Below are 25,827 nucleotides of genomic sequence, written 5' to 3' on the forward strand. Positions count from 1 at the left end.
GTTGTTTACAGCGTTTTTCCTTCTTAGGTTGCTGCTGCTGATCTTCTGGTTCCTGGAGTTGGAGAGCTCTTTGGAGGAAGCCTCAGAGAGGAACGGTTCCACCTTTTGGAGCAGCGACTGGCCAGGTACTGATCAGACCTAAAAGAAACAGTTCGGCATTGGGGATGAGATGCTCGAAGGCAGTCTTGACAAGTCAGCAGAGAAGAGCAGATGGGCCTCGGCGCCCGGCTGACCTGGACCTCAGATTCTCTGTGGCCTTGAGCAAGTTGCTATGTGACCTTCCCGCGCTTCCCTTCCTTAAAGATTGGAAGTGTTATATGAAATAAGGCTGCAGTGATATGTACCCACTATTTGGTATGTATCTCTTCCTATGAAAATTGCCTTTTTAAGAAGTTAATGACAGAAAACAACCTTAAAGCTTGTCCTTCACTTTCTCTCTTCTCTGTGTTCTTTTTTATTTACTCTAAATTATGATGAGGGACATAAACAAAGACTCCTATAAGGACATAAAGAAAAAACAGACTCTGAACCAGGGAAAGGGTAAAGATGAAGAAAGATACTAAAAATATCCACTAAACTAAAGTTTAGAGTAAGTAGCAGTTTTCCCTTCCTCAGGTTTTCTGCTATGTAAGGGTCTTGATTAAGCTCTTTGAATAACTCATTTTAACTTGCTGTTTGAGACCTAGGAAATGAATCCATAAACACACAAAATGTTTTGGAGATGAGAAGTGGGGAATCATGTTTCTAATTGAACTACCACTCCTATGTATGCGTGGTCTGCCAACAAACCACAATGACTTCCTAAACTAACCAAGGTTATAAACCTCTGTTTTCCATGGTTTCTACTGTTGCTGTGCCAGACTTAAAAAAAAAAAAAAAAAAAAAAAGCTTTTCCCATGTTGAAGGCTTAGTCCCGCTCTCCTACTCTCCAGATAATACTGGGTTTCATAGTAACCCGGAAAAGCCATAATAGTTTGAAAATATCCTGTTAAATTAGCCATTTGTAGGGCCTTCTTTTCCTAATGGAGAATTGCTTAAAAAGTTGATGCTTTTCCAAGATCCCAACCTATAAGTTTGTTGGGTAACTTGATTTTGTAATCCCAGTCATTTGAACTGCTCTATTTGGTTAGGGTCCAGAAGAAAGGAAATAAATATGTTCTGAGAGGCCTCTTTTTTATTAGACTACTAACTCCTTATTATTACTATAATGTTAGAAAGTCCTGGGAAAATCATGGAATTGAAGTAAAGGTCAAACTCCTTAGATGGAAAGAATTTGAAGATTCTCTGGGTTTTTTTAAATTAAAGCACAATAAAAATCACACATGGCAAGAAACCTCATCTGTTGAAAGATTAATTGGTCTGTTTTCTTTGCTTGCTTCCTTCCTTCAGGAAACCTTTCCTCATAACATTACATGTTTACCTAATATCTGATAATATCCAAATTTATCTTTCCTAATGAAATGGTTATATGTCTCAGGAATCTATCTGTGACCTCTGCTTATGTTTTCTGTATATCTGATTTTTTTCATAGTCCTTATCATTTCAGATGCATTGATCCCAAACACTTTTTTAAAGGGCTGAAATTAATTTCTTTTAAGATTTTATTTTTAAGTAATCTGTACACCTAACATGGGGCTGAAACTTAGAACCCCGAGATCAAGAGTTGCACGCGGGCGCCTGGGTGGCTCAGTTGGTTAAGGGACTGCCTTCGGCTCAGGTCATGATCCTGGAGTCCCTGGATCGAGTCCCGCATTGGGCTCCCTGCTCGGCAGGGAGCCTGCTTCTCCCTCTGACCCTCCCCCCTCTCATGTGCTCTCTCTCATTCTCTCTCTCTCAAATAAATAAATAAAATCTTTAAAAAAAAAAAAAAAAGTTGCACGCTCCACCAACTGAGCCAGCCAGGCAATGAAGAGATGAAATTAATTTTAATGAGTACTAAGAGCTTAAAATTTTATTAACATTTCTCAAATTGGCAAAAAAACCAATTTGCAACCATATTCTGAGGGCAGAATCTATATTATTTTAATGTTATAGAATGAAATGTGTGTCTTTATCTCCTTTGTGTGTGCCTCCTAGCAACCTTAAGTAATAGTGCTTTTCTTATGTCGTAGGACAATAAGCTCATCTGAAATGAACCCCTTCTTTTGGGCTCTGGACTATACTTTCTTTCTATAGCATTTGTCATCTATACCACTTACTTGATAATACCTAGGACTATTGGTTAACTTACCTTTGTTACCATATTAAAGAGTCAGCTTCTTAACTATATTGCATGTTCTTTGAGAGCATAGGTTTTTGTGTGTACTTCTTTATTAAGAGCCCCTTGCACACAACCCAGAGTAAATGTTTGGTGGTTAGTATCTTTATCTTATTGCCATTCTCTGAAAGAATTTTGTTATTTTCCTCTTACAGATCAGGACTAACAGAAGCCTACCAATGGTAAGAATGTGGTCCTTGATCATTGTTATTATAGCTGGTGGTCTGATTGTTACATAGGTTTTACATGTATTCCCTAGGCACTATGGAAGAGTATTAAGAACAGTGAATAGGTAGGTTCTCAGAAGATTACTTATTCCCTTCAAGTGCTGGGAAATAGTAATAATATTGGATGCCATTTATTTATTATTGTGTGCCAGATAACTCTGTTAACATTTTAATCTTTTTTTTTAAGATTTATTTATTTATTTGAGAGGGAGAGAATGCAAGCCAGGGGAGGGGCAGAGGGAGAGAGAGAGAATACCAAGCAGACTCCCCACTGAGCATGGAGCCCAATGTGGGGCTGAATCCCAGGATCCTGAGATCATGACCTAAGCCATATCAAGAGCTGGACACTCAACCGACTGAATCACCCAGGTGCCCCTTAATGTATATTTTCTTATGTAATTATTATAACACCCTGTGAGTTAGGTACTATTTTTATCTCCTTTTTGTTACCCCTCCAGACCTAAGGCCAAGAGATGTTAACTAACTTAACCAAGAGCACACAGAAGCATAGAGCTGGGGCTCTATGGTTCCTAACCATTATGCTTCAGTTTCTCTATGTGTGGAATTAGGGTTTGAGAGAAGTGCTCCCTAAAGTCTGTAGAAATCTAAGCTGCATACGGAGGATCACTTGTCTGCATTCATACATTTACGTCTCCAGAGTTGTTCTGGTTTTCTTTCTGCAGACCCTTTCTTCTTCAAGTATTTTTCAATGTATACAAGTTATGTACTTATATTTTTATAGTAGCATTCCTTCATAGTAATTATTAATATTATTAATTGCTTTGCTGTCCTCAGGAGAAGGAAGAATCAAATTACACACCCGACTTTTGGTAGTGGAAGAGCTAGGTTATAGAAATACCAAAAGCTTAAAATTATGTTCAGGTCATGACCCTTGAATGCCTTATTATTTATCAGTAGTAACCTTAGGCATACTTAATCTCTGAGTCTTGGTTTTCTTGCCTATAAAATGGAATGGTAATACCTACTGAACAAGATTATTGTAAGGATGAAATGGAACAATATAGGTTAAGTATCTACCTAGAATAGAACCTCAGTAAAAGCTAGTTTCCTTTCCTTTTCCTTCCTTTGTTCTCAGTCTTGTTATTAGGTAGATGAGCCTGACCAAGCAAGCTTATGCATTTTGCCTGCTTTTGTCTATCTACAAGATAATTTTCATAGTGTGTAAAAACTAGCTAAATCACAAATTCTGATTGGCTGGTTAGATACGTTGAGGCCTTTTGGTCTTTATTAATCATTTCAATACTATCTTGTCCCAACTAAAGTTTTCAAACTCTTAGGATCTCTAAATGAACTGTTATTTGAATCTGTTTCCTTTTATCTGATAATCATAGTATTTAAAAGGTAGAAGGGATTTTAGAAGTCTTTAAGTCTGCGATCTCTGCTAGCGTTCCACTACACTGTGAGTAGTCACCCCAGGTGTCTAAGAATTTACTCATTTCCTATTTCTATATGCCATATGCAAATAACATATATAACTAGTTCCACAAATTTTGTGCCATCTCTTCTATAATCTGGCTACCCTAGAATCAATTTAACAACAATCCAAAAAAAAAAAAATCCAACAAATACATATTTGTTCAAAAACTTGTTTTTTAGACGTGTATTTTTCTATATATTGAAGCAAGGGCAAGAAAAATGCTATAGACTTACTCCATCTGCTGAATTCAGTTTCCAGACATTTATGCCAGTGTTTTGACATCGATGTATGAGAAATTCAGAGACAGCTAAAGCTATTGGTGGACTTCTAGCAGCCAGCCCAGATCCTGCAGGTATTTGTGGCAGGTGGTTTGATAGGCCTTTCATCTCATTTTCTCAGTAAATGAAACTATATCCTGCCCCCATGCCTTATGAACTTAAAGTTAATTCAGCTACAAAACATTTTATTTACTTAAGACTGTGCTTCTTCCATTATTCTTTTTTTTAAGGTTTTATTTATTTATTTGTCAGAGAGAGAGAGAGCAAGCACAATCAGAGGGAGTGGCAGGCAAAGGGAGAAGCAGGCTCCCCGCTGAGCAAAGACCCTGATGCGGGGCTTAATCCCAGGACCCCGAGATCATGACCTGAGCCGAAGGCAGGCGCTTAACTGACTGAGCCACCCAGGCGCCCCTTCTTCCATTATTCTTGATAGTTCTTAATAATCTGAAGTTTTATACTAGATACTCCTGTTTATTGATCCCTTACTTGATTGTAATTCACCTTATTGCAATTCATCTTTTATTTTAGAAAGATAAGCATTCAGTCTTAACTGCCTAAAATACCAATACATGTGGTCATTATTATTAATAGTGGGGAAATAGGTGATAGTCTTTTTTTTTTTTTTTAAGATTTTATTTATTTGAGAGAGAGCGAGAGAGAGCACGAGCAGGGAATGTGGGGCACAGGGAGAGAGAGAAGCAGGCTTCAGAGGGAGCCTGACATGGGGCTTGTCGAGGGGCTTGATCCTAGGACCCCGGGACCATGACCCAAGCCAAAGGCAGATGTTTAACTGCCTTATCCACCCAGGCAACCTATGATAGTCTTTATTCTTGAAGAGTCATGTATAGCACTTAAGTTTTATTCTAGAACTGATTTTACAGATCATTCAAGAAGCTCTAAACTTGATTTAGTCAATATTGTATAACTAAAGAATGTCCCCACCAAGTGACATAATAAAAATACTTAGAAAGTCTTCCTCCTTCTCTTCCTTTTGTAAAATAAATTTATCATAGGCTGGCGTGTTGGAATCTGAGTTTGAATCGTGGCTGCACCATTTTCTAGCCATGTAATCTTTTTTTTTTTTTTTTTTAAAGATTTTATTTATTTATTTGAGAGAGAGAATGAGACAGAGAGAGAGAGCATGAGATGGAGGATCAGAGGGAGAAGCAGACTCCCCACTGAGCAGGGAGCCTGATGCGGGACTTGATCCAGGGACTCCAGGATCATGACCTGAGCCGAAGGCAGTCGCCTAACCGACTGAGCCACCCAGGCGCCCTGGGCAGAGTATTATTATTGTCACTGGTCTGAACTGGCACCAGGCACCAATTCCTCTTTTTTTTTTTTTTTTTAAAGATTTTATTTATTTATTTGAGACAGAGAGAATGAGAGAGAGCACACGAGAGGGGGGAGGGTCAGAGGGAGAAGCAGACTCCCTGCCGAGCAGGGAGCCCGATGCGGGACTCGATCCCGGGACTCCAGGATCATGACCTGAGCGGAAGGCAGTCGCCCAACCGACTGAGCCACCCAGGCGCCCTCTAGCCATGTAATCTTAAGTGGAGATAGAATGAGTATAGACGAGCTTCAGAGCCTGGCTAGCCTTTCAGAGAAGTGACTCTGGACTTACTCCGCTAGGTTTGAAGCACGCAACTGGAAATTTCACTCTAGATTTCAAGAGTCTATTTTTGTGCCTTCAAACAACAAATCTTCATAGAGTAATGAAGCATCTACTCCAGAGCAGACACTGGAAATAAGACACAGTTCCTGCCCTTGACAGAGCTACAGCCTATTCTAGTAGGGGTATCTTTTTATAATATATCAGGCAAAACTCTTCACCCTCTTCTGTGTATTGAACAGTATGATTTTAGTAAGAAAAAAAAGTATTAACATACTAAGAAATAGAAAACAAATATATATTCAAGAAAAATAGTAAAGTTATTAGAACATTTTCTGTAGCCTCATGAGGCAAGTTTTCTGTATATAAGTACATATATAATTTAAAAAGGATCAAGTGACCAAAGCCCATGAATGCATGACAGGACTTGCTGCTGTTTGTCTGAGTAACCTTGGACAGATCATTTTAACTTCTCTGTGTCCTTCACCTGTCCTTGGAGGGAAAAGATTTGTTTATCAAAATGATGTGGACGATAACAGATGATTGCAAAATACTTTTGCAACAAAATTCTATCATGACATCTGATCCAATACAGCATCTATAGGTGATGATTCTCTGTTTTTCAAAATCAGGTATCTGGACCTCCGTCGATTTGGATCTGTTCCCCACGGAGGTTTTGGGATGGGATTTGAACGCTATCTGCAGTGCGTCTTGGGAATTGACAATATCAAAGATGTTATCCCTTTTCCAAGATTTACTCATTCATGTATTCTATAGCCGGAAGCCTGGTTAAGGAAAATCACCCCATGCAAGAGGTACTGCACATGAATATGCATATAGGAGAATGCATGTTTGAATTTTAGAAATGGAGAAGTTTTCGGTATGTGACTGTCATGCCATAAGGTAGAGCATATGAAAAATAGAAGTGGTCATAATTTTCTTAGAAAGTTGAGAGCATTTCACGGAAAGATGAACTCCCTCAAAAAGAGGTACTTGTGGCAGGTAGAATCTCAAATCTGTTATGTCAGTTAAGAAGGAATGAAAAGACTGAACTGTGGTCTCAGAGTCCTTTCAAACTCTCAAGACAGGATGAGATAGTGTATTTTAATTTGTCTTTAGTCATTAGATCACTGCCCTGTGTGGCCTTTGAGAACCACTAGTAGCGAAAAAGAAAATGTTGGATCTTTTTTCATGTGCCATTTAACCTATGATAAATGCCCATCTTATTTTCATCACTTTACTAGACATCACAGAAGAAAATATTCCTTTCAGGGTCCTAACTGAGTTAATAAAGTTACTATTCTGGGAATTGAAATCTTCTTTCATCAGACTGGGTGAAAAAAGTGACATTTAATAACTGTTGATCTTTAATTATAAAAGCGAATGAGATGCATTAATTATCTAAACTAATGACTGTTATAATTTGTTTATAGTAGCTGTTTATAACTTCTCTAATAATCAATAAAATAGATTTTTGATACCTATGAAAGAAAAATACATTTTTAAATTCCAATTTAAATTTAAATTTAAATTTAAATTTGGAAGAAAGGTATTTTCAATGCAAGATGAGGATGCCAATATAGCTAAACTTAAAGGATGGGTAATTCTGGACTCAAAAAGTAACATCATCTATTAGAGTTTTTGAGAGGATTGCTCATTTGGGAGTTTGAGACCTGACAATTGTAGCACTTTATGCGTATGATTTTGGACAAGCCACTTAACTCTGTATGAGTTCATACGTCATTTTCCTCAGAGTTGATATAACAGTTACATGAAAGTGTTGTGTGTGTGTGTTTAAAACTGTGAAATGCTACGCAAATTGTTTTTAATTCTTTTAGTCTTCATTAAGTTACATATCTATGACTTACAGCAAAGTTGTATACTCAGTAGAGTTTGTATGTATCAAATAAGGGTAAACGGCATGCATGCCTACATAATCAATTTTCTGTGTCTCATTAGATAATTTATCTTAGTTTATTTCCTAATGAGTGTGTATGTGCACTTTATTTCATCCTAACTCAAAGCAAACAACTGAAAATAACTGCAGAACCTTAGAGCTGGAAATCACAGAAGTCACTGAGATGTTCTCATGACCAAACTTCTGCCGGATGCAGAGAGATCCTATACACCTGGGCAGCCTCTTCTTGGCAAGGTGCTCGGTATCCCACCAAAGAGCTCATTCCGTTTCTGCATCTCCCTAATTGGTAGCATTTGCTGAGCTAAAATCTACTTCCCTAGAACTTTCATAGCCTGGGCTTCGATACCAAGTTTAGGACAGGACAAAAGAGGTAATTAGGGCTTTCATAAAGCTTGCCTCAATCATGGGTTAGAGAGATAAATTCATTTGTTTGTTCAACAAATATTATTTGAGCTTATTCTATATGCCAAGAACTGTGCTAGGTGCTAAATAAATGATAGTGAACAAAACAGAAATGACCCCTGCCTTCATGGAATCTATAGTCTGTTAGAAAAGATACACAATCAGTAAGCAAACAAACATATTATTTCAAAATATGACATAAGCTATAAAATTTTATAAAGAGCAGGGCAAGCATAGATAAGCTTGCTAGAGAAGGCATCTCTGAAAAGGTGATCTTTAACCTTAGGCCTGGGAGATAAATGCAGAAACCATTCTAAAACATTCTCAGCATCAGTATTGATTTGACATTCAGGTCTTAATACTGTATTAATTTTGTGGAGTGAGAATCACAAACACAGGCCCCCAACCCGGAGGCACTAATATTTTCCAAGGCTATCAGGAATCATGTCTCCAGCAATTCTTGAGGAACCAGCTAGAATTCTAATGTCAACGTGATGGTGGGGTCTCCTAAATAACAGTGGTGCAAAAAATAGTGAATCAGGAAAACCCCAGGTTCCTATCCCATGCCACCACCGATGTAGCTGTGGAGCACTGGTAAGCAAGACCATCTTTGTGCCCTCCAGTTATGTCACCTGCGGAACTGTCCTTCCCAAGTGCATCAACTCCAAGGATTCTTCTTCTGTCTCTTGATCCTTCAGGAATCTGTGCTGGAGATAGTCACTAAAAATAATTGATTTAGAGTCTAACATTTACATTTTATTTTAGTACACATTAGGTCTCCGAAAATGTACCATGAAATCAAATCACTAAAAGTCTTACAATAGACTTGTGTGTTCCTTGTGTGTGTATGTGGGGTGGGAGAACGTTCTTCTCAAATAAACCTTGTTCCCTGCCTTTTTGATAGTCTTCAGCAGTGTATTTCCCAACTTTCATACTTATTCATTCTTTTCCTCTACATTTGACCACACAATGAGTATCTAGTTGAACCAAACACTTGCCACTCATAAGAAGCCTAAAAATTTACATCTTTGGCTCAATATTTTTATTTTACCAATAATTGAACAACAACAAATACTGGTGTCAGACAAAGATGATGAAAATGCCAAAACTAAGCAGCAACAGCAGGAAAAAAAACTTTAAAATGTCCATTTGTCAGCTAGTATGTGAATATTGAAATTCTATGGATAAGCAGCATCGTATAATTGTGTGTATAATGAATAGAAGTGTAGATTTCATAGTTGAGGACTGCCTGTACTATAATAATATTCTTATAGGACTTAATTTGTGAGAGAAAAGGTGATTTGAGGGTGTTAATTTTTATTTGAGTAACCAGTTTCCAATGAGGGAAAAATCTGATTTTCTGTTTTCCCAAGACTTCCAAACATCTCAAAATAATAACCCCAGCCACCCAAGAAAGGGTGTATTTTGAAACTTAGAAATGGTTTTTCCATCATTAATTTCCATTCTCATTTCAAATTTTGAAGTAGGTGGAGAAAAATAGTTACTTTCCATCTGGCTGTCCTCTTGCCTGGGGAAGTTGTGCTGTCTTTTTTTTTTTTTTTTCTTTTTTAGTCTGACAAGAACTTAATTGTGTGAGTGATCCATTCCAGATCTAGACATAACTCTCCCACCCTCTGACCCAGCCCAGAGACTGACTATCACAGAACAGCAGAGGAACTGTTTGACCTTTTGTCCCTCTCAAACAGGATCTGCCAGAAGCGCCCCTCTACAATGTTATACATTCATACTCTCTATAAATTGAATCTAGACATTCGGGCATGACTGAACAGGCACTGAAGATGCAATTGGTGAGATGGATTAACTCTACTCTTCTTTAAATCTCTTGTTTCAGATAATTATAGATGAAAGATGCTTATTTGGATTGGATTGCTATTTATTCATATATTTATTTTAGTAAGTGGTGAGGCAAGAACATAAAAACGCAGAGTTGAAAGACAGATTGGCCTGGATTGAATTGATAAGAAATGTGTGGAGCTTTTTTGGCTTCAGATCAATATTTGTATTCAGTCTGCAATCTAAAGTATGTATAATAAAAAGAAAACAGGTGGGAGTAATATCTGATTGTAGTTTCTTCCCAGTGTATAGGCCAAATTAAAAGAAAAAGCATTAAGGACAGAAAATAACCTTAATCACCCGACACCAAAATGATTAATAGGACTTAGCATAAGATCTTATTAGATCATGGTCAGCACGCCTCTAGAAACCTAGACATTCTGCCGTTACTAGGAGCCCTGGGTTGCCCTTCTGATCAGCTAAGGCTACAGTTAGCTCTTATGCAGTTTGGTTTGAAGTCCAGTGAATTTACAGCCATTATTAGCACACCGTGTGGGAGTTCCTAGGGGAACTTTGTGAAGAAGTCAGGAGTTTAGGTGGTTCCTAAACTGTCATTCAGGCAGCTATTGAATTAACATAGCTCATGACTCTTCAGTAACTTTATGCTACTTCTTTACTGCTCATAATTGTTATCATTTGAACGTTGCTTTACAGTTTACAAAATGGTCTGACGTATTCACAGTGTATTATAGGCCTTGTTCTTTTGTAGCCTACTATGCTTCAAATTCATTTGATTTAATAAAAGATTTTTTTGTTACAAAGATTGGTTATTAGAATTCCTAATATCAAGGAAGAGTAAGACTGCAAATAAAGTTCACCACTCTTAGCCTCCAGAGAAACTGAAAACCCAGAGCTTTGTAGTAACCAAAGAGTTTTGCATCTTCAGCCCCAGAGTTTAGTGGACGTGTTGCAAAACACACACTTTGGCCTCTGATGTCCTTGTTTTGCACAAGGAGAAGAGACTTAAGAGTGTGCAGGGAAATGACGATTGAGTTCAAATGCATTCTAGTAAAGAGAAACACTGATAATGGAATATAGAGCCCTGGACCCAGCGGTGTACTTAAGCTTGCTATGCCTCATTTTTTTTTTTTTATGAGTTTATATTCCTATTTGCCTTACCTTCCTCTTAGGAACATCCTAGTATATACATAGAAAGACAGATGAAAGAACTTTGGTGGGGATTATTAATATCCTCCCCCAAAGTGATTAACCTTTGATATGTCAGGATGATGCTCTGAGAATAGAAATGTGGTAGGCCCATCCAGCAGAGGTTTTTCATGCTACACATACACATAGAAACAGCTAGAAGTGTGTTTTGCAGAACCTGGGCTATTTGCAGCTGTGAATCTCTGACTTATAACCTCTGCACACTGGCTCAACAATAACCGCTTTGCTGTTTTCGTAGGATCCTGGATTTGAAAAATCTCCTAGAGATCTTATTTCTTCCCCTGTCTGTGATGTATAAACTATCCTCTCCTGTATTTTCCCAGCTCCTGGTAGTTCACCCCCTCACTATCCCTTAGGTGAATAGGAGCTCTCCACCTAAGAGAGAACTTTTCCTATCCTTGGAGAACTCTGACCTGATATTACCAAAACCTGTGTAATAAGTTAGAAACACAGCAACACCATTTCTTCTCCCCAGCCTTCTCCAGGATACAATCTCTGAAGCTGCTCAGATGGACAGTCTGCCCTTCTCTGAAGGGCTGCACCCCACTAGGGTTATTCATCAGGCGGTGGATCCTGAAAATGGGCCTTTCTCTTGGCAAAAAGGCTTCCCTCCACTGTCCACTCAGCCACTACCCAAGTATCCTAGGATACGAATCTTGATATTAGAAGAGCTTCAAAGTCTCCAGTGCCTCCTTGCCGGCTGTCTTACAGCCTGGAGAGGTGTAATAACTGCTGAGGAGTCCTAACTACAGTTTCAGAATGTTCAGGGCAGTCCCAACCCCCTTCATTTGAGGATCGCAGAAATCGATTTGGGACATATACACATTGGTTGTTGGAGAACAATACATTTTTTCACTGAAGATTCCCACCAATTCACATTTTCTTTGCAGTGCCCCGAAAGGCAGGAACTCATTCCTGTACAGTTAGGATACAGTGATCTCTTTAAGTGTAATTTCCATCTTCCACACTCTGCACTACAGGTTTTCACATCAGGAAACTGTTGGGTCAGGTTCCTGCCAGAAAATGTGCTAGATGTTCAGTGTCTTGGGAAGGGTATTAGACATAGAGGGAAAAGACTCTGATTTAAGTCTTGACGTTCTACTTTTGAGCTGTGGGACCTTGAGAAATTTATTTCATGGGTTTGAATAGGCATCTGCAGAATGAGGGTAGTCCTTATCGTACAAAGTATTATGAGAAACAAGGCTGTGTAAAAGGGTTTCATAAACTGCACAAATAGAAGATCTCCTGAGAGAAACCTTTTCAAAACTCAAAATCTGTATGAACTAAGATGTTTATTGCATGTTAAGTGAAATATTTTATAGCCGTTAAAATTATAGAAAAAGTGTTAAAATGTTAAATTGTTGTTTGCAGTTACAATACTGTAAAATCTGTGTGTGTGGACTAGAAGCATCTGGGGAAAAAATGAGATCAGCTTTTTCAGGGCAGTGGAACTGAGTACCTTTTTCTTTCAAAACCTCATTGGTGTTACTCAGTTCAGTAAACTTCCTGAGCACTCACTGTGCCAGGTCCAGTGCTAGACTCTGCAAAGACAGAGATAAATAGGACATGCTCCTTGCCTCAGGGACTCCCTTGCGTGCAGTCTTTGTGCACTGTGAATAAGAATCACCTGGGGAGCTTATTAAAAAATTCAGATTACATTGGTCCTACCCTAGAAAGTCTGATTCAGTAGATGGAACAGCCCACAGTTTGCGTTTCTGAAACAGTCACCCTGGGTGATCCTAATGTAGGTGGTTTAATTCCACTCTGTGAGAAAGCTTCAGTGAGGTTTTAATATTTTTACAGTAAAAGATAATAATTACACAAATCTGCTCATTGAAGAACATACTATGTTGGATTGTTCTGCCTGCACCTTTGAGCTGGTTTTTATCCCTCTGTTTCAAGGAGGGGAAGCCAGCCCACAGAGTGATCTTACTCTCAAACCCGTGTCGCATGAAGCCTACCACACCTCTTGACCTAGGATCTCTTCCTCCCTTTCTTGTCCACTACCTCACCCGTGTTGTTGTTTTTTTTTTTTCTCCTATGCTTGTGTTTCTCTGCCACTCTGATTCCTCCTATGCCCAGTAATATATCAACATCCAGATTTTTCCCCTTCATTTCTCCAACTTACTCCCCAACCAGGTATGTCAATTTTACTGAAACAAGCAAACATATCTGCTTTACTAAGTTGTTCTGGAAGGCTCTTATGTATATGGTTAATGTTTTTCAAAAACTTAGAAGTGGTCTATTCATTGATCAGCAAGCACAAAGTTATCATATGTGGAAACTTTCATGTTTTGGTGCTTGACTGTCATTTAGCTCTTGATTAGCTTTCTTCCAGTGAGTTAGCAGCCCTCAAAGGATTCCTGTCTTGCCAATCGAGTTAGAGTATACCCTGCATTCTGATGCAGCACGACTTGTCTCCACATGCCTCTGAATAGGCTCGGGTGGCTTTCTGAGTCTACACACCTGTCACCTCTCAGTCACCCAGAATCAAAATATTACAACTCTAATCACACTGTCTGAGGCTGCGAGGCTTTATTTCAAGAGGGGTGACATTCTAAAATGCAGCTAGGATTTCTACATTTTCACATGTTTATATTACTTGTACTTCAAGATACCAATGGTTGGACAGTGGCTTCCAGACTCACTCCTTTCATTATGCTCCTTCAGAACCATATACAAATACTGGCCATCTTAAACTGTCATTTGTCTTCTGTGCCAGAACAAAAGCTCTGTAACACAGAGGAGACTGCATCCATCTTTTTATCTGCAATGCCTTGGAGAGTATCTGGCACATAGTGGGTACTGATTAAATAACTCTTAAATGAATTAGGTGTCATTGAGGTGTCCAAAAACAAAAGAGGAAATATGTCCATCAGACCAAAGGAAAATATTCCTTAAAAAGTAATTCCCAAACTGGCTTTTCCCTCTTTCTGTGTCTGAACTATTTCATAAATTTTTAAACTAGCCCTTTCAGCTTAAAAATCCAAGTCTGGAGCCACTGCCTGAACATAGAACAAAGAGTCAGGAGTCAAAAGTATTTATGAGTGCAGTTAGTAACTTGTCCTTAGGAGCTGTTACTGAAGCTGAGTTTCTAGGGCATGGTAACTTAATAGACTTCTCAAGAACATTGCTCTGCGGTTCATCATTATATAACCAGCACCTAGCCACGTGCCGTGCACACAGTAGGTGCTCAGTAAAGAATGAATGAATGTATTTGATTGATGGAAGAAATTCGGAAGCAAATACCAGATGAACTTAGAGTTGCTTAGATTTTCAGTTAGTGTTCTCTGCCTTGCTTTCCAAATCTAGACAGGCTTCTTGCCTCCAAATTGAAGTAGCTTACGTCATTAGTTCAGCAAATGTTAATGCTAACTCTGTGTGTCCCTCTGTGGGGCACCCCAAAACAAGTAAAACCTAAGATCTTACAGTTTCAGTTCCCGTACAGCTGGTTGATAATTCCTCTGGCTCCACCATCCTTTGAACATACCTCTATTATAACAACATTGCCCACATGCTGCTATAGACATCTGCCTACCTATTTCTCTCCCCAGAAAGACCCTGAACTTCTTAAGACCCTGGTCTTACTCATCTCTGTGTTCCTATGCTGAACCTGTAGTAGGTTCTAAGAAAATCTTCTTTGAGAATTTAACAAGGACATAAATGACCTTTCCTAAGTAACATGTATTTGGATATGTAGTTTGTATTTGGATAAAAGTATATGCCTTTCTAAGTGTTTTCAGAGTTTCAAATGATAGGTAGTGGCCACGTCCTGAATGAAACAAGATTGGTTTTCTTGCCTCTCTTAAATACTTTTAGAGGTGGCTTAGTTATCAAACCCATTCCTCCTCTGAGAATTCCCCCCACCCCATCCTAGCCAATGGATTCCCAGCAGACATACTGGGGACAGGAGCTTCCCTTGCTGATTGGATGAGGGGTGGACACCTGACCAAAATGGGCCAGTCTCATTTTCTCTCAGAAAAATGGGGTTAAGAACACTAGAGAGTCTGGTGGTTGCTTGAACCAGGAATATGTAAATTTAGGAGATGTAGGCCAACCATGTGCCTCAAGAAACAGAGAAGGCAGTCTGCAGAAAGAAAGAAAGGCACATGCTCAGAGATGAAAAACCATATGGTCTGTGAGAGAGACAGACACACATATACAGACTGGCAGCCTAGTTTTTGCTATATTTAGTCCTCAGTTGCCAACCTTCCTGAGGCTAGATTATTCAACTTTTTCTTGTGTTCCATGGGAGATGCCTCATTTTCTTACCAATAAATTCCCTCTTTGGGCTTAAGCAAATTTAAAACAGTTATCTGCTTTTACAACTGAAAAGAAAACATTAATACACTATCTGACTTATGGAAAGAATTGTCATTACTTTTTTTGATTTGTAGTCTCATTACCTTTTAGTCATACCCACATATTATCCCAGAATATATGCTAATCAGGAAATTATGTAGATGAGAAATTCCTGATAAATAAAATGCCATAGGAGGGTAGGTGACTTCTTTGCTTTTCAAGTTTCTTGATTCCCTAAGTCATAAAAACAGAAAACATGAATGGAGAGGCTTTTTTACAGAGAGGATTGGACAAATATCAGACCTTTCTTGAACTACAAAATTGGATTAGAGAGGTTTTGAAGAACCAATACAATTGGCAGCTTCGCAAGACATCTATTTTTGAAGATTCTTTCCAGAACTGTGTTAAGAATGGCTTTTGTCATGAGCCTTCACTGTGTTTCAGACTAGCCAAAACTGAAAACTGTAAGACACTAAATAAAACGTGTGTGCCTAGAGCGACCCTGACCCTGCTGCTGGCTGGCCGTAAACAATGAGAGTAAGATAAAAGATTTTGCTCTTCAGAAACAGTTCCAAATGTGTGTAGAGCTTTGTGTACCACATCCATTCAGCCCTGGCATGCCGCATCCTGAATTGAGTCCTCACTTAAAATCATCACTTTGAAAACATGCATGGAAAATAGGGAACTGTGGACTGCTAAAATTGTCATTTGGTTCAGGAAAATTTTTCTGAAGAAAATCTTAGGGCTTTTTCCTAGAATGTAACAAAAATGTTAAGTTATAGGGGCGCCTGGGTGGCTCAGTCGTTAAGCGTCTGCCTTCGGCTCAGGTCATGATTCCAGGTCCTGGGATCGAGCCCCGCATCGGGCTCCCTGCTCGGCAGGAAGCCTGCTTCTCCCTCTCCCACTCCCCCTGCTTGTATTCCCTCTCTTGCTGTGTCTCTCTCTGTCAAATAAATAAATAAAATCTTTAAAAAAAAAATAAAGTTAAGTTATAGTGATTACTGCCAACATATTTCTAATCACTCTAGGAAAAGAAAACAGCAACAAAAAAGTTTCCGGCTCTTTCCTCAGTCAACACTCTGGACCTTGGAGAAGCTTGCATGTAATTTGACTGCAACTACTTTCCTTTTTTAGTTAATTGTGTTAAATGTGCCTCATAACTCCTAATCCCATTGGGACTGTCATTTAGAAGGGGCTGGGGGGAAGCTGTTTTAATTCTGGCTTTTGTTTCAGCCACTAAGTGTAATACCACATGATTGTTGACCCAACAGTAATCCAGTTAAAAAACAGTCTTCAGAGTTACTGCATCATCAAAATTAACCCTGATTACATCAAATTATGTTGAAACAGACCACAGCTGTTTGCCCTGTTGAAGCAACTGCTTGAGAGCTCATCCAGAAGATACATCTTGGTGTAAGGAAGATACATTTTGTTTTTTATTTTTGTTTTTCAACACAAATGTAGGAGGGAAACACTCTGTTCTTCCCAGAGTTGCTTGGTGGGAGTTGAAAACTTTGTGATACTCCAGAATCAAAAATCTTCTTGATTCCAAAACAGAAAAAAATCTGAGACCTTCTAAGGTTTCGGTTTTCTATAGGAAGGATGGAAGAAGGAAATAGAAATCTATTGAGTATGCTCTTGTCAGCAAAAAAGAAGTGGAACTTATTACTACAGAGAAGGATGGTGGGACTTTCTGAGATAGGCTGTATGCAGTTGTATGCTAAGACTGGCTCATAGCAGCCCATGAGAACAGATTGTGGTGAAAAATTTTGCAAGCTGATTGTTTAAAAAAAAAAAGCATTATTAAAATTAAATAATTTAAAATGGAAAGTAACAAGTATCGGAGAAGATGGAGACAGATTGGAACTTTCATACATTGCTGGTAGTGTAAAATGGTGTAACCCGCTGTGGGAAACAGTTCAACAGTTCCTTAAAAAGTTAAACGCAGGCGCCTGGCTGGCTCAATTGGTAGAATATGTGACTTGATCTCAGGGTCATGGGTTTGAGCCCCACATTGGGTGTAGAGATTACTTAAAAAAAAAAAAAAGTTAAACACAGACTCACCCTATGATCCAGCAGTTTGACTCCTAGGTATATACTCAAGAGTAGTGAAAACATACATCCACACAAAAACTCGTACAGGGATGAATGTTCACAGCAACATTATGCATAGTAGCCAAAAAGTGGAAACAACTGAAATATTCACCAACTGAAGAATGAATAAAATGTGGTATCTCCAGTCAAAGGGATATTATTCAGCGAAAAAAGGGAAGAACCAATGGATGCTACAACACAGAGGAACCTTGAAAACATAGAAAGTGAAAGAAGTCAGACACAAGAGGCCACGTATTATATGATTCCAATTACATGGAAGATCCAGAGTTGCAAATCCATAGAGACAAAGTAGATCAGTGGCTGCCAGGGGTTTGGGATTAGGGGAACGAGGAGTGACTGCTAATGGATATAGAGTTTCTTTTTGGGGTAATAAAAATGGTCTGAAATCAGACAGCAATGATGGTTGCACAACTCGGTGAGTATACTGAAAACCACTGAGTTGCACACTTTAAAAGGGTGACTTATGGGGGAAAAAAAGGGATGACTTATGGCCAATAAATGATAGGTTAATAAAAAAATTAACTCATAAATTTACAATTAAATGTTATAATAAAAACGGAATAAGTAATCAAAATTCACTAGTTACTAATTATTTCACTACATTTCACTGTTTGCTCTTGGCATTTTTGTCTATGTATATGTTGGAAGTACTAAATAATGATGTATTACTTAGCATCTCTTAACTGTTCGTACACATAAAGTTGATAGCTTAAAATTGGTCAGGGAGGTGAGGAGGTATAATATTTGGTGTGACAAAAATTGTCACATACTACAAATCAAGGCCACTGCCACCACCACCACCACCATCAGAGAGCCAGTTTTTAAACATTTACCAGCACATCCCTGGCTGTGTGGGTCAGACAACCATTTTGGGTAACTCTGGTACAATTAGTTAAATGAGATGGTCTCCTGTGGCCTTTGGATCCCCAACAAAACAGAAACTAGCAAATCTGCAAAGCCACTATGCATGCATTCGGTGCAGAAGAAAATGGCATTTCTGGTCACCTGTTGGGAGAAACCCACTTTGACTCAGGGGACATGATTTCTCACATATGGGTACAAGGGGCTAAGTGACAGCATCCCTGTAGGACTGTCAGAATGAGGCCAGCTATCAGATAAACTACAAATGATTTACTTCTTAGTCCCAGAGAGGAGAGTATCTGGGGAGTCTACACAACAGTGTTGGGGTTTGGAAGCCAAGGGTTAACAGTTACCTCTCTGGAGTCAAGAGATAGAAATCAAAAGGTCTAAGGAGCGGATGTTTTAGAAATTACCCAAGGATTTCAACCACCCCTAAAAGTGAAACTGCAAAGGATTACCTCCACCTGCTCAGCCCTTCCCACGAGGCCAGTCCCTGCAGATTTAAACACTCCAGCTACTTATAAGTATCTTCACAGATACTGTTTTCTGGTGTGGATGGATCAGAGACTCCTGGATGCTCCAGGAGTCCACCGCTCCCACGTGCCATCCTTTAAGGGTTTTTTGTTTTTTGTTTTTTGTTTTTCATTCTCAGAACATTCCGTGAGCATTGATCGTGTGCCTGATACCATGCAGGGAAGCTTCAGGGATATAAGAATAAGGAAGACACACCCTGCCCAAGTATTTGCAGTACACTGTGATAACCTATACAGGTGCAATGTGAATTCAGAAAAACATGAACAACTATGCTGAGGAGTGGGGCTGGTGAGTTTTAAGGAAAGGGGTCTTGACATATGTTCAAGATCTAATGCAAGGGAGGAGTTCTCTCTGAAGGAAGTAAGGGGCCATCATGGAAAGTGTGGTTTGGAGTACGAGGGCACTTTCTTAGGCACTTGACAAGTCTTTGTCCTTGGGAGAATATGGTAACTGTGCAGCATGATCTGTGAACGCGATGATGTACCACCCTCACCAGTGTCAGCAGAAATGTCCCAGAAGTCTAACTGCCCCAAAGCAGCACAGGTTCTAGTTTCTTACGAAGGAGAAATTGGGAAACTGGACTTGCTCAAACATTTCCCTATAAGAAAGTTTATTTCCAAAATATCTTCCACTGGGTGTAATGTCAGACAACTTCAGTTTTTTAGCAGCTGCAGACAGGGAGGAAACCCAATTAGGTCTTCAGCCACACCCCAAGCCCACTTTCAGATCCCAGTCCCCTTCATATGCCAGAAATGGATTTGAGTAGGTCACAGTAATTTGATGGAACCAAATGGGCTCAAAGCATCCCGGGGTTAAAAAGGCACACACCTCAACATTCATGAGAGTCCAGTGTCCTGAAAGTCACTAGCTGAGGTGGCTCAGCTGGCCACACTGACCTTGGCAAGCAGTACTCAGCTCTGAAATTAACCTGTGAACTAAATTGAAGGGGAGAAAAGGCAGCATGGCTAGGACACAAACATCCATCCCCCACCCCCGGTCCAATCACTGACGTCAAGCCTGGAGTGGGTGGTATTAATCACGCTAGCCTGGTGTGCAGTTGAGGACAACTCTCCTTCCAACCCGTTCCTGGGACCGTTCCATCAGCTATGCACCTGCCACTGGCCACAAACCCTCAACTCCCAGACAGGCACGGATGCAGGCTGTTGCTGACGACACTCAAAGCCAGAGTGCACCCTTTAGAACTCAGGCTTGGGGGTGGGGGGGAGGAGGGAGAGCAAAACCTTGTGCCCGTGTGTTCTTCCCAGGTGTGCGGTTCTCATTTCTGCAATGCTTCCTCCAGAGGAGCTCTCGCCATAAGATGGTCATTTCCTGAGGATTTAATGAGAAGATAGAATTAATGACCCAAAGCGCTCTTTGCAGCCAGTCGTTAATTCCCCCCAGGAAATACCCGTGGTCTTTAATCAAAATTGTCTAAATTATAGACTAGTGATGCATGTCCTCACAGGTTTGGGGGCTGGGGTTGGGGGGCTGTCATCCCTACTGGTTCCAATAGATGGCGCCTATCCTCATGCAAATAAATCACTCCTAATTCATTTTCCACTTCTCACCAGCGAAAACCAGAGGGCATTAAAAAAAAAAAAAAAGACGGCGGGGAGTGGAGAGGACTTAGTGAAGGCCCAGACAGGAACGTTCTGTCCGAGGGCTGTTCCCAGGCCTGGCACACACCTCAGGCTCAGACTGAGCCACAGGAGCCAAGAACCTCAGCAGCAGTCTTGCCTCCTATGTGTGCAGCCTGAGCTGGGTGCTGGCAGCTAAGTAATGGTAAAGGTGGGGTGGGGGGCCAGAGAGCACCAAGAAGAGACCCTTTTTTCTAACTTTTGGGAAAGAAACGGTGTGTTCAGAGAAGACTTCCTGAAACTGATACAAGTTTTCCCCATTACCCAAAAGTTTGCCTTACACCCCTTCACTTTTACAAAAGACCCACATTACTACTTGGTTCTGCCCACCAAAAGAAATTCGAGGAGGATTTTTACTTTTAGGAGATGTTAATTGCTTCTTCACTTTACCCCATGTCAGCTTAAGGGGAAATTTCATGGGAAGGGACCACTTTTGGATTGCTGGGAAGACCTGTTACTCTGTAACTGTTGTCTTTTGAGGCCCCTCCTGCCATTGGCTCAGAATATCACACTTTTCTATTTCCACATGGAATTGTAAATAACGGGGAGCAGAGGTCTTTTGCAAAACAAGGTAAGACCCTCAAGAGCTTCTGGCAGAATGCAGCCCATACAACTATCAAAGGGTATGTATTAGAAGACTACTCTTCTAGGGAAAGATAAGGCATATGTATGCCTGACTTGCATCATACACCTCAGCTGCAAACCATGCAGACTGCAATCACTGAGACTTGGCACCATGACTCAGATGTGAATGAAGCCAGATTGCTTTATTTTGGTTGGGAGTCACCGCCTCCTGATTGATTTGGCAGACTTGACTATTTGGATATTTGTCTCAGAGGGTTTCAAGATACTTAAAGTAAGAGGTTAAAATGGCTGTAATTCTAGTGGTGGCCCTTCAGTGTGGCTTAAAGATTTCTAAATTGTAAGGCTAAGGGAGCTCTGGTCCCAGCCATAGCCTGATGGTTCCAGCTTTACATTCAATCCAGCAGCTCACTGGATAGTGAAGAAAGTCAATGAAATGATGGGTGCAGGGGAGCTGATCTCTACCTCTCAGGATGCTTAGAAAAGCTAAGCATATAGTAAAGGATTAGCATTTACAAACTGATTGAAGAGAGTGAACTTTCTCCAACCCAGGCAAGATCTATAAAACCAGAACAATGTCCAACATCTTGAAACAACTAGCTTTGCTGCACAGAGACAGGAAAATGAGCAAAAATAGCCTTGGTCTTAAGTTGTATGGGAAGTGTGAGATGCTGTTTCTCCCACTCATCTGCCCCACAGCACAGCACCCTATGATGAAATGGGTTATTATCCACTTCTCAGAGAAGTTGGGGGAGGACCTACCTTTTAATGCTGCTCCTAAAGGTACTTTGTGAGTTGACAAGAGCCCCAACCAAAGGTGGGTGTTTTTTCCCCCCTCTATCCTCCCCCTGAAGTACTGAGGTTATCAAGTGTGTGCTTACACATACTTTATTTCAGTTAAACCTCACCACAATGCAGTGAGAGAAGTATCATCAGATTCCAATTTTCATATGAGCCCCAGAGAGATTTTATAACCCATGTCAGTGATTTGGACTCTGGGGAATTTTGACCCCAATTTCTTGTTCTACACCACCTTGCTTTCTAATTCACTATGAAATAGATTGACTCACTTTCACTTCCATCCTGCAAATCACACAAATTTTCTTCTCCTGAACTGTTTTTCCCAGAGGCAATCAGAAGCCAGCTGGACTTTATTTGCTGGTAATAAGAGGCCCCCAAGTTGATCGGTAGACACTAAAGCAATTACCCCACTTTAAATAGCAGATGAGCAAGACCACCCTCACCACACCCCCAGCCCCAGCATTAGAAACTTGCCTCTCTATTGCACAAGCTTTGGGACTTTAGGCTATCTGCAAAATGGGAATAATACGGCTCGCCCAATTTGTAGATTTGTGAAGACAGTCATGTAAACAAGGAATGTAAAAGCGCCCAGCACGTAATAGTCTCTTTGCTTCTCCCGCCAAGGGGGTGCGAGAGTTAATGAAACTCTTGCTGGGCAGCGGATCACTAATTTCTGCCAGAACCTGACCCACTGAAACCTGAAACTCGGAATGGATAAGAAACGCGAGCAGCCCTTGGGTCCCTGCCTGACGACCCTCTGTGAAAAATCGATTCGCGATCGAGGGCGTGCAGCCCCTTCCCTTCACCCCGCCCCCACCAGGGGCGCGGCCGCCTCCTGCTTGCTGCTGAGGCTTGGGGCGGAGGGGAGCAAGACCAGGGGGTCGCGGCTGGTGGCAGGCTTCGGCGACCGAGCAAACCTCGGGCCTCCCGGCTCCCAAGGAGCGAGGCGGCCTGCGTCTTTGAAGGCGGCCCGCCGGGGGGCGCGGCGGGCTGTGGGCGTGGCGAGCGCGCGCCGCCCTTTTTCCTGCTGTGGCGCCCCCTCCGCGGCCCGGCTGGGAGTGCGCGCGGGCGCGGGCGCGGGCGCGCGCAGGGGGAGCGGGAGCGCGCGAAGCGGCCGAGCCCGCGCCGCGCCGCCTCGTCGTCGCCCCGCGGCCGCTGGCCGCCCCGGCCCCTCCCCTCCCCCGCGAGCTGCGCACCGCCGGCCGGCTGACCCAGCGGCCCGCGCCCGCGCCCTTGTCTGCCCGACCCCGCGGCGGGCTCCAGGCGGCCGGCAGCATGAGCGGCGGCGGCGACGTGGTGTGCACCGGCTGGCTGCGGAAATCGCCCCCCGAGAAGAAGTTGAGGCGCTATGTGAGTGCGGGCGGCGAGCGGGTGCGGCGGCGGACGGCGCGGGGGGGGGGCGCCCTGCGGCCTGCCCAGGGGCTGGGGGCTCCGGGAGGGGCGGCGCCGAAGGGGAGGGCGGGCCCTGGGATCCCGGGGGGGCGAGGAGCGGCCGGTGCGCCCCGCGGCTCGGGGCTGTGTGGGGCACCTGCACACCTGTCACAGGTGCGCCGCGGAGGGGCGGAGCGGGCGGAGCGGGCGGGCGGGCAGGTTGAGGCTGCGGCTCCCTCTCCGCTGGGCGGGCGCGGCGGCGGCGCCTCCCCAGCCAGCCTCCGTGTAAACTAAATACGGTATTGAAGTTTGTATTGATTGTTTTTGGAGACCGAGAGAGTTGATTCCCGGGGCTTGGGGGACCATAGTAACCCCGGGCGGCTTCAGCCTGCGGGGCTGGGGGAGTGGGCGGGAAAGGGGGGCGCAGTCTGCGGGGCGGCGCAGCCCCGTCCCCACAAAGGGCGAGGCGCCTCACACCCTTTCCCCCTTGCCTTTCTCTGCCCGCCCCTCCCGGGTGACCGCCTGCTTCCTTCCAGTCCACAGCCTCTGCATCACGGGCAGCGTCAGCGGCATGTGCAGCTCTTGTATTAAGTGACTCATTTGTTTGTCCCCCTTCTTTCCCTTTATTCTGTATGTCTCTCACATACATCCCCCCACCCCACCCCACGATGGTGACACTGCAGTTTGGTCTGGTATAACTGGCCCAGGTTTTGTGCGGTCCTAGGTAGCTGGGGTCGGGAGAAATCAAGGTTCTCAGTTGCCAGGTGGTGCTCACCGACGGTGTTTACCGAAATTGCTGGGACAGCCTCTCCCTTCTGGGTGAGAAACTGGCAACATCGAGGGGAAGGCGGTATACAGTCTGGTGCTGACTGGTGAGGAGGTCTGGCTAACACTCCCCCCACCCCCCTCCGTCCCGTGCCTTGCCTGATGGGGTCAAAGTACAAGATCGTGCTAATTACAATCAGCCCTGGGCTCTTTGGGGGCGTTTGGAAATGGAAGGTCGGTAAAAGGTGTCAAGGTCTCTTCACTTGCCTATGAAATGCCCTTGTTACACTGACCCTTGGTGCTGGACTCTCTGGGATCATTCCCACGGCATGAAAGTGAGCTGTTGCCTTCCAGCTGCAGTGCATCAAGGGAGCTCTGAATAGACCCTGCCCTCTGTCAGCTGCACCAGTGGCTGTCCATGGGGGGAGAGGCAGAAGCTTACCAGAGTTTCCTGTCTTGGCTCCCCTGATCAGAACTGAAGGACTTCTGGCCTCTGGATTGAGGAAGTGACATTCTGTTTTTCAAAGGAAGTGTTGTTGGGGCGTGCGAGTGTGTGTGTATGTATGTAGATGAAAGCAGGCTCTTAATTTAAATCACTTGCTGAGAAGACTCTTAAGTATTTAACAATGACTTTTGAAAGTGGACATAGATTTAAAATACAGTAGGGATGAGGCAATGAAGTGTTCATCTCGGTTCTAAAGCTCATTTTTCAGGGATGTCCAGGTAGCCAAAGCAGTATAATTACTAAGAAAGAGACTTTTCCCCTTTTCAGAGTTGTATCAGCTCATTAGGAAAGGTGAATTTTTATATTAGGTTAAGGATGAGTAATTTGCTATTTATGTTTTTATAAATATAAAAACAAAAGAAAAAATCTTTGGCCCCAAAGAATTTCTGAAACTATTAGTAAAAGTGTCGTAACATTACCAGCTGGTGGAATAGAGTATCCAGTGAAAATTTTCAAGTTAGAACACTACCCTAAAGAACCTTGAAACTTTGTTTTTGATACAGTTTGCAAACAATTTGATACCTTGTCTGTATTCGACTGATGACTACTTCAAGTCTATCACCTAGACTCTTTTTATGACCCATTTCTTTGGTATTTTTGTTCTCAAGCAACCTTAGCTACCCCCCCCCCCCCCCGCCAAACAAAAACAAAAAAACAAATTAGGGGGCTTTGCAGTCAAGCACCTTTTTCACCCATCTGAAGTACTGGACACCTTATAGTCATATGATGACCTCAGCCTCTTTCCCATCATCTTTAGAGCTCCCACCCATAGACCTCTGATCAAGCTAGTAACAGCTTTTCTTAGGCTTGGGGGTGATGTGTTCCAGTGGTATGACTAGAAGTCTCCTCTACTGTGGGAGCTCAGTTCCCTTAGTTAAAACTGAGCTGATCTGTCTAACCCCAAACTCATGGGGTTAGAGTCTGCCTTTACATCTTATTTTCTTTTTGCATGTTGAGAATTTTTGCACCTTGTTTTAAGTTAGAACTTTGCCAGTTCCCTCTGTTCGTTAGAAACAATCTAGGAGACAAGTAATTCCCAGCTCCGTTGCTAAACACACCCCCCAAAATAGCTGCTTATTCTGATATATATCATAGGTGTGTGGTGTATCAAGCATCTGAGATAAAGAGAAAAGAAGGTAATGAAATAGATTGCAACTACTTATAATTAATTTTAAAAACTTCTCTCTAATTTGAGGAGGGG

The 25,827-nt window shown here is 42.0% G+C and overlaps 2 protein-coding genes and 1 long non-coding RNA gene across 10 annotated transcripts in view; 2 read left to right on the top strand and 1 right to left on the bottom strand.

Annotated features, from left to right (window-relative positions):
- Positions 1-19,344, top strand: part of NARS2 (asparaginyl-tRNA synthetase 2, mitochondrial) — a 142,222-nt gene extending 122,878 nt beyond the window's left edge. For 2 of the 6 annotated variants that reach the window (XM_064576849.1, XM_064576853.1), the window contains 3 exons: positions 28-125; positions 2,413-2,439; positions 6,445-15,762. In XM_064576849.1, coding sequence (XP_064432919.1) covers positions 28-125; positions 2,413-2,439; positions 6,445-6,589 — 270 coding nt within the window. In that variant the 3' untranslated portion in view covers positions 6,590-15,762. Of the gene's footprint in view, positions 1-27; positions 126-2,412; positions 2,444-6,444; positions 15,763-16,483; positions 18,179-19,083 lie in introns of those variants that run through there. The other 4 variants (XM_064576852.1, XM_064576850.1, XM_064576851.1 and 1 more) reach the window with 4 other exon arrangements.
- Positions 1-24,641, bottom strand: LOC135362364 (uncharacterized). The gene is made up of 3 exons (XR_010406960.1): positions 24,564-24,641; positions 20,207-20,294; positions 1-138 (listed from the first exon to the last, which is right to left on the bottom strand). It is a non-coding gene; the product is annotated as an uncharacterized LOC135362364 (long non-coding RNA).
- The window catches only part of GAB2 (GRB2 associated binding protein 2), a 189,370-nt gene continuing 186,642 nt past the window's right edge, over positions 23,100-25,827 (top strand). For 2 of the 3 annotated variants that reach the window (XM_045894508.3, XM_045894509.3), the window contains exon 1: positions 23,103-23,335. In XM_045894508.3, the coding sequence (XP_045750464.1) occupies positions 23,261-23,335 (75 nt within the window). In that variant the 5' untranslated portion in view covers positions 23,103-23,260. Of the gene's footprint in view, positions 23,336-25,827 lie in introns of all 3 variants that reach the window. The other variant, XM_064576848.1, reaches the window with a different exon arrangement.

The sequence above is a fragment of the Mirounga angustirostris genome, unplaced genomic scaffold (assembly GCF_029215605.1).
Source record: "Mirounga angustirostris isolate CCGP_5_RB_7025 unplaced genomic scaffold, mMirAng1.0.hap1 SCAF_13, whole genome shotgun sequence".
In the NCBI taxonomy this organism is placed as follows: Eukaryota; Metazoa; Chordata; class Mammalia; order Carnivora; family Phocidae; genus Mirounga; species Mirounga angustirostris.